This window comes from Argentina silus (genome assembly GCF_951799395.1).
Source record: "Argentina silus genome assembly, chromosome: 21".
In the NCBI taxonomy this organism is placed as follows: domain Eukaryota; kingdom Metazoa; phylum Chordata; class Actinopteri; order Argentiniformes; family Argentinidae; genus Argentina; species Argentina silus.
In genome coordinates this window covers 3,545,744-3,554,727 of record NC_139675.1, presented here as the reverse complement: position 1 = coordinate 3,554,727, position 8,984 = coordinate 3,545,744, and the positions used below count along the sequence as shown (strand labels likewise).

The window sequence follows — 8,984 nt, the reverse complement described above, 5'->3', positions numbered from 1 at the left end:
CAATTTCGATATTTCCACAGCAGTGTCATGGCAAGTTTTCTGCATCGTATATTTGATTGAGCCCTTCCCCCTTCCCCCTCGCGAGGAGCAGTTAAGTGTTTTTCTTTGAGAGCAGCAGGACTCTCAGGGTGCTTGGCTGGCTGCCATGCATCCCACCTCTGACTGCCATCCTGCCTGACATTAGGGCTAAGCTGGATCTCATTAGGATTGGGGTGGCAGTGATCCCGTCAACATCTCTTTGGCTCCCGCCATATGGGCTGCTTCCAAGGTAACACAGCCCTGTCGTCCTGCCGCTGCATGCCTCGTTATCCCACACACACACACGCACACAGGCAGGCACGCAAACACACACACACACACACACACACACACACAGGCAGGCAGGCACGCAAACACACACACACAAACACACAGACACACACACACACACACATAAATGAACACATAAGTTTAACAACAAGAAACATTTACTGCAATCACACACACACACACACACATACATACTGTATAAACTCTCTAACACACATGTACAGCCATGCAGCAGATGTGCCATCCCTGTCCTTGACAATCAGACATTAGACACGTCAAGTCGAGTTTGCTATTGATTTGTACACAGTGGATTGGGTCAACAGTTGAGGAAAAAGCATCGAGTTAATTTGTGTTCATACCCAAGGGATAATCCTTCTTACAGTTACACTGGAATTGATTTCTGTTCATTATGAGACAGCATATTCAATTGAGCTGTAGGGTCAAATGAGGCAAGGAACAAAGAAAGGAGGAGGTTAGCAAGGGTTTTAGGAGGGTTTTTAGCAATAATTTGAAATATTTTAATCGGAAATATTAAAGAGGTTGGCGGGGGGGGGGGGCTAAATGACATGGGTTTGTTTGTGATGGCTCATATGATACACTACCATACAGTAACATACAAACAAACAATCAAGTCATTCCATAAAACCTGCACTGACAGAATAGCATGATCTGTATTGTAAAGTCAATATGTTAATCACCCTCATAAAGTGCCTTCACAGCCTTGGTGAAGTGTTTGTGCAGGTGCCACCAACACTGTATACTGTGAAGGCAGTACGTAAACATGCACAGAAGAAACACAAATCAAGAATAGCATTTTCTTTCTCCCCTGGTATAAACCCTGGTACTGTGTGCACTGCAGACTACAACTCCCATAACACCTAGGAGGCCATAAGGACACAGGCAAATCTGGAGCTAAGGAGACAAGAACAGCAGGTCAGACAGTCAACCAGGGACAGGTGAAAGAGTTCTTGTTGTCTATCAATAGTCCTCTAGTGTTGGATCACTTATTGCAAAGCTGGTGTCTCACAGTTCAACAGGCCAGACAGACAACCTAACCCTAACTCTAGCCCTAACCCTAACCCTAGGATCCTCTAAGCCTCCCATGGTATCACTGGCCCATTTCAACAGGTAAGAACTTGGATAATGGCTCTGTCTCTTTCATGAGTCAGGAAAAAAAAAAAAAAAAAAAGACATTAGCAGACTTGGACCTCATGGAATGGTAGCAGTGAATGCCAGTTTTCCGAAAAGCAACAAACAAAAACATTCCATTGAAGGCCCAAATTGTCACATGTATTTCTCTTAACATCAGTCTGACTTAGTTTATCCTTGTGTTATGTCAGAATAACAACAATGTAGCACAAACGCACGTTTCAAAGTTCACCTTCAAAGTTACGTTTATTAAATCAGCTTTAATTCATTTATAGATTTTCCTCTGCTCGGGCTGCTTCAGGAATGACTAGGCATGTATCTCTGGTGCTTGACTGACAGCCCATCTAGGGCCAATCTAACATCGTAACATGCCTAGTATTGACTGGCAGAGTGTTAATATTCAGAGAAAATCTCCTGGGTTCACATGCCGACATCCTGCAGCAGGGTGATTACGTTAATGCTAACGTTCACTAGCTATTAGCTTAGCTAGCTGTCGACCTGTACCGTCTACATGGCCCGTTAATGCTAACGTTCACTAACTATTAGCTTAGCTTAGCTGGCTGTCGACCTGTACCGTCTACATGGCCCGTTAATGCTAACGTTCACTAACTATTAGCTTAGCTTAGCTGGCTGTCGACCTGTACCGTCTACATGGCCCGTTAATGCCAACGTTCACTAACTATTAGCTTAGCTTAGCTAGCTGTCGACCTGTACCGTCTACATGGCCCGTTAATGCTAACGTTCACTAACTATTAGCTTAGCTTAGCTGGCTGTCGACCTGTACCGTCTACATGGCCCGTTAATGCTAACGTTCACTAACTATTAGCTTAGCTTAGCTGGCTGTCGACCTGTACCGTCTACACGGCCCGTTAATGCTAACGTTCACTAACTATTAGCTTAGCTTAGCTGGCTGTCGACCTGTACCGTCTACACGGCTGGACACGCAGCTTTGTTTACAGTCAAGACGGGCACACGTCACCATGCCTTATCATGACAACGTGCGACTGTTGTAATGTGTGGTGCCAGAAGTCACAGCTATTTACAACGCAGTAACACATCAAATGAGAAGGCGCACATCGAAGCATCAACACCTCAGACTGTCTTCATTTCGGAGACAACTTAGATAAAACGTACCCCCCTTGAAAGTAAATACTTCCCATGAAAAACGAGTTATGCCATGACTATGAGCATCATTTAGTGATTTCAGTTTCAGTCTGACTTTAAGCAAACATCTGACTCCTATCAAAATTTTGCAAGTCAGGAGGGGGACACTGTTTATGGGATTGTTTAGTGCTTCCTGCAACCAAGCTAGCTCATAAAAAAGTGATGCAATTGTAAGTCAATTTACAGCGTGCCATGAATACATTTATGACACAGATGATCAGTTTGTGTTTAATCACGCAGTTATTGGGCATTCTCTCTTATCTGGTTAAAAATATATAGAAAGGGAAAAAATATATGTGTCACACCCAAAAGAAATCCCAAACTCTCCAGATACCAAAACCATCTCTTTCTGATTTACTGTAAATAAACACTCGGCTCAGCAAGAGATGTTATCTAACTGGAGTCCACATACTTCTACTGCAAAAATGTTGGGACTGTTTTTCCCCTGCTCTATTTTACGGCTGTGAAATGCTGTTTTTTTATTTATCCATCCTGCATGGTAATTACAGTACTTTTCTAGCTTCACATGCACTACATGAGATCACATGAGATCAACTGGCAGAGCAGGCACTGTGTCAGAGTGAGACGTTGCCAGGTTGGCCCACGGTCTGTAATAGAAGACTATTTTCTGTTGCCTGTTTGTTTTTGTTTGGGGCTCCACCCCTTGCAAAGGCAAACTGTTTATTCAATTAGTTCTGGCAACAAAAGCACAGAATCAATCATTCATAATTGATGACCTTGCCACATAATGGACAGAGCACCATAAAAATATGAGGTATTTGCTTTACACAAGGTCCTTGCAAGACCTTGTCGATAATGGACCAATAAATTAAGTTTCTGCGCAGACACATGGTCCTGATAAGGGGTAAACTTTGCCTCCTTGTTACGGTAGAGCACAGGGGAGTGTTGTGATCGGATGATAGTGTAGGGCCTACTGTAACAATGACCTGGACCCCTTCCCTGCTCAGCTACTGCTCCCAGTTCCAACATCCTGCTCCCTTTCCCAAGCCGTGTTGCTGCTGCTGTTGTTGTTGTTGTTGTTGATGTTGTTGTTGTTGTTGTTGTTTTGTAGTTCCCAAGCAAACGCCCTTTACCCCCCTGTGCAACATGGCTTTAAGTCAGACACACTGTCCCCCCTGTCATCCGGTTATATCCGAGTAACTCCTGAAGTAATTCAGTTTAACTCACTTTAAATTTAGTTTACCTCTGCTCCACTCACGCACAGCACAGCAGCCCTCTGCTTGTGAGAGCACTCTGACAGGATGCCATTGGATATTACATTACTGTTCCTGAGCCAGCGCTCAGCCGGAGCACTGCACTACAGTACCCACAATGCCGCCCGTCCTCTGTGTCCTTACCTTGCCATGTTGTCTGCGAGGCAGCTGTGACCCGGGTAAACCTCTCCCCTGACCGACAACGGACCCTGTGACATGCCCGGGCGAGACTTCCACGACTCCATCAACGCCGTGACGGGTGAGATTACATTCAACAAGGGGTTGCTCTGGTGGTCTCTCACGCTGTGCCGCGCGAACGACATTGTTCCTTGCGCTCCGATCTGGTAATGAAATGAGTGCCCGCCTGAGTTGACACCAACAATGGCCGACGTCGGTCCGTGATTGTTCTCTTGGTAGTAGCTGCCGTCGTTGGACTCCTGCTTAATTCCTTTAGACAGGACATTGTTGGGAAACACGCCAGGTTCATAGTTGCCGTTCATGGCAGACACGGGAGGTCCTAAGATCCCGGAGAGGCTGTATTCGTCGATGTTATCCCTCAGAGACAGGTAGGTGGTCTCTGACGCGGGGAAGAGGCCCAGGGCGGCCTGCTGGTGCTCGCTGTAGTGATGATTCATGCAACCGCCATCTTTGTTTGGCTCGGTCTTTATGTGAGTGGCGAAAGTAGAGCCGGTGGTGGCGACGTTACACTTGCTGTTGCTGCGGCCCAGACACATGCTCCTGTTGTCGGTGTCGGGCTCGTTTTTGATGTACTTCACCATCCCCATCTGGTCCAGGCCCACATTGAACATCTCCCCGTCCACGTTCTCTACCTTGGGGAACTCAAAGTCCTTGAAGTCCTGGTCTCGGTCGCAGTCCCGGCCCGCCTCAGGGCTGTTGGTGTCGTTCTGTACCAGACCCAGTCCGCTGGCAGGGCTGGACACGCCGAACCCACCAGAGGTGGACGAGGACGGGTTGAGGGGGCTGGACACGGCCATGGATCCTCCCGTGGCCGGACTGGAGAGGGACACTCTTACACTGCCGCTGCTGTTGTTGTTGCTTCCTGTCGGGCTGGACACGGATGACCTCATGTTGCAGGTGGCGCTGCAGGAGGGGGGGGACCTCACGCTGCCCATGCTCTGGGGGCTGGAGATCGGCGACCTCATGACGTTGAGGGGACTGGTGAGGGGCGGAGACCCCACCGTGCTGGACTCCGCTGGGCTACAGGTGGCCGAGCTCCTCCTATGGACGTGGGCCAGGGCCTGGATGGTGGCGGTGGTGGGAACCTGGTTGACCGGGCTGCTGATAGAGGAACAGGCCGGCCCGTGGCCGAACCCCGTGGTGGGGCTGGTGGTGGATGACACCATGTTGTGGCTGCTGCTGCCGGGGCTGGAGATGGAGCCTGTGGTGTGGGGGCTGCAGGAGAGGGAGGAGGCCAGGGCGGAGCTGGAGACCGTCGGGAGGCCGGACGAGCACTCCCCGGGGGTGATGCTGCTAGACCTCTGCAGTACCGCGGGGAACCCCGACGCAGGAGACTTCAACTTGGGGCTCCCCTTGGACGCACCCTGGCTGTCCTCAATGTGACGCCCGCAAACGGGGTACAGCTTCCCCGGGCTGCAGTGCCCCCCCTGCTGGCCGAAGCCGAAGTCCGCCTCCCTGGCCGCGTTCATGTACAAGCCCATGGACTCGGCCACGGTTTTGGAAAGCTCCTTGGAGTCCATGACTTCGGGCTTGCGGCCGTGGAGGGAGTTGTTGAAAAGGGGGAGGATGAAGGGCTGGGTCTGGTTGAGGCAGAGCGTGGGTTGATCCAGCTTCTTCCCATTGTGCTCCTTGCACTCGGCGCTGCTGGGAGAGACAATGTCCATCCGGACGTCGCTGTTGTTTAGGCTACTGGACTCTTCTGCAGTGCAGCAGTACTCCATGGTGCTGGGGACCTGAGACCATCTATTCTCTGTGTCTGTGTTTCCTTCAAAGAAACTTTGGTATCTTTTGGTCTCCATGGCTGGATCATTTGATTGACCTGGTGGGTGAGAGGGGAGAAGAAAGAAAAAAATAAAAGTGAAGAAAAAAAAAAATCATATTAAAGGTTCTGTTTGAATATTATTCATGTGTGGGATTTTTTTTTCTCCCTGGATTTCATTTGCATTTGCTGTTGCAGTAGCAGAGATCAAACTACTGTATCTAACACACCCATGTTTGTTCATCACCAGCTTTCAATGTGAAGAAATTATGAATGGAGCTAATTAACTGTCGCTATGTGTGTATAAGCCAAATATTGACAACAGCAGTAGGAAAGCATCCAAATTAATCATGTAAATACATGCCCTATTTCACACTTAAAACCCAAACATGTTCTCTGTTAATCAGTGGAGTAATATTATCTTCTTGCTAATTGGCTCGTAAAGTGAAATGCCCCAAAGGTGCGGCATGCATGCATTCAGGCTAATTCAGTTTCCATGCATTACAATGAGGCCGTCCTCTGATTTCTACCTCCTCCAGCCTCCCCTGGTCCCCTGAGAAAATGGGGCAGGAGAGCCACAGTGCATGGGATGATGAAATGTGATTGGCTGGCATACAGTAGCCTATGATGTGATTGCTTTGACTACTGTGTCACTTTGCGTTTCATATTGACTAATAACATACTCAGGTGCAGAGATTTTGACACTGAAGGAAAAGTTGAGTTTATTTATCTAAGTATTGTAAATTGTGTAAACGTTGTCTTACAAGATAATACTCCTAGGACTAGGACTCAATTCCTCATAACATTGCACACAGGTTACTTATTATAATGTCTATTAACCGAAGTCTGATAACTTCAAGATACCAGGAGAGAGTTAACTGTATCTACTGTACCGTTATATGGCTAAATCAAAATTACAGTGGGTCTTTAAAATACGTGACGTAGTTATTATATGCCGTGCATATAATAACTACTTGCCCGCCTCCAATTGGATGAAAAAGGACAGTAGCCTTTTCTCAATTGTTAGGAACACGACTCCTCGCGTCCTCTCTCCTCCGTCCTCCGTCCTCTACTCGCGTCCTACTGAAAACGCATTGGAGGAGAAGATCTCGGTTCCTCCCTTTAGACCTCCTCCTCCAATGCTTGTTTAAGACGTAGCGAGTGGAGGACGGAGGAGTTCCCAAAGAATTGAGAAAACGCTACAGTCACAAGAACTACATTACGCCATCCACGGATTGGTCCGGCTGTTCTGTCACTCTACGAGTTATTGGTTTTGCAGCCACAACATAGCTGCGACATAACTTGAAAATGAGAATATCATTGAGCGTCTTGTGGAAAACAAATCGGAACTTTTGAAAACAACTCAAAGCGCACTGCTTGGGTTTACTGAGACACACTTCAAAGCCCATTACATTATCATAGCAGACCGATCCGAGTTGTTGTGGTCTGCGTCTGTACTTTATGTGTTTATTTGTCAAGTTGGTGATCATTATCCTCCTCGAGGTGCCTATCATTTATAATCTGGTCGATAGATTACGTTCATAATACATCTAGTCGCGCACAGGCCCTATGCAATAGGCCTATGCTTTTTGCAAAAGTCCGACGCACAAAGTGCAAAAGAGGGATACAGGTACATTTGACAGAAGGAACGGCCAATGCATCAGTCTGCTTTACCAAAATGCAAAATGTTGACATTGATGCCACTGGATCGACGGTATTTTAAACTATATGAATAGCAAGACACCAGATAGGCGTATTGGCTGCACATATTATAGTGCGTTGACATCTTTGCTGGGCAAAGACAACGAAGCAAGCGACAGTCAGACCATCCAAACGATTTTACAGAAATGCAAAGACAGAAATGTCTTGTGCAGGAAAAGTAAAACTCAGATGATTAGTCTCTAAAAGTCAGAGTTAATGCTTTGAAGTTGAGCCTATATACGAGGCATGGGTTAAATAAATAAATGCCCATAACCTGCTGTTCTTCTAAAAAGTGCAATATTATATATAATAATACATATTATTATTATAATTATTGTTGTTGTTGTTATTATTATTGTTGTTATTATTAGTGTTGTTATTGACAATAGATAGGAAGAAAGCAGCCTTCAATTTTTATTTATAGGTCACAATATCGAGCGGTTCCCAGGGGTAGTTCAAAGTTAAAGATTTCTCTCTCACAGCAAACACACCTGGGGGATATTATTGAGATGACAGCGTGCAACTTCAATGTAGTTTCAAGAGTTGTTACGGCAGATGAACGTCGATATTATGACCAGTTTAAACCAAATCTATTCCTCCAGCGAACACTCTGGGTCCTTACCTTAATTACGACATTCAGACTTGTCAGGTGGCTGTGTTGCTGGGCAGCAATAATCCAGAAGAGAGGGGGAATAAAAAGACAAGAAAACAAAACGGTACTTATTTCTTCTTCACAATATCCCCACTGTGGCTATTTTGTATTGACTCTCGCCATACATCCACTAGTTTCAGTTCTGACAGCTGATCGCACAGAAGTAGCCTTCTGCGTAATCCACAACAGCAAGACGCTGCTTTTGACAGCCCGATCGACAGCGACGATTAGGACGGCAATGTCATATATTCACACATTATGGCCGCAATCTGCACATTTACGATGTTTCTAGCCCTCCGACAGAAGACTGATACAAACAGCGAAGGAGTCAGACGGACTTGCAGAGCGACGTCATTCTGTGCACATTCTGTGGACCCTCCTACTGCAACGAGTGCAATACAAACTCTGAAGGGGGTGGCAGGGAGAGAGGGGGAGAGGGAGAGGGAGAGGAGGGAGGGAGAGAGGGAGGGAGGGAGGGGAGAGCGCTCCTTAGCTCAGGTACGCTATTGCGCTGAAAATAGGACATAGGTAGGCCTGATTTCAAGTACCGGTGGTGGTGCTGCTTCTCTTTCTGTTCGGATGCACCGAGATGACAATACATGTCTGATTCGGACTAGAATATTGAACAACAATGTAAGACAAACATGACAACTTTCAAGTGAATTTGATGTATAACTGTGTTATAAACACATTCAGTCACACATTGGACATTAGCCCATTCTCAGTATGTTGCAATAAAAAAGAAAAAAAGATAATTTAATGAAGCAGGCTACTGATATTGTCAACCATTTTGAAAATCCTTTTCTGACTCATTTTGTGAAATTTCGAAACGTTTTGT

At 46.5% G+C, this 8,984-nt stretch overlaps 1 protein-coding gene across 1 annotated transcript in view; it reads right to left on the bottom strand.

The window, feature by feature from the left end:
* nr3c2 (nuclear receptor subfamily 3, group C, member 2) overlaps window positions 1–8,496 on the bottom strand; it is a 78,942-nt gene extending 70,446 nt beyond the window's left edge. The window contains exons 1-2 of the mRNA XM_083693223.1: window positions 8,117–8,496; window positions 3,981–5,853 (exon numbers count right to left, since the gene is read on the bottom strand). Coding sequence (XP_083549349.1) covers window positions 3,981–5,833 — 1,853 coding nt within the window. The 5' untranslated portion in view covers window positions 5,834–5,853; window positions 8,117–8,496. The remainder of the gene's footprint in view (window positions 1–3,980; window positions 5,854–8,116) is intronic.
* Window positions 8,497–8,984: the final 488 nt, after the last annotated feature.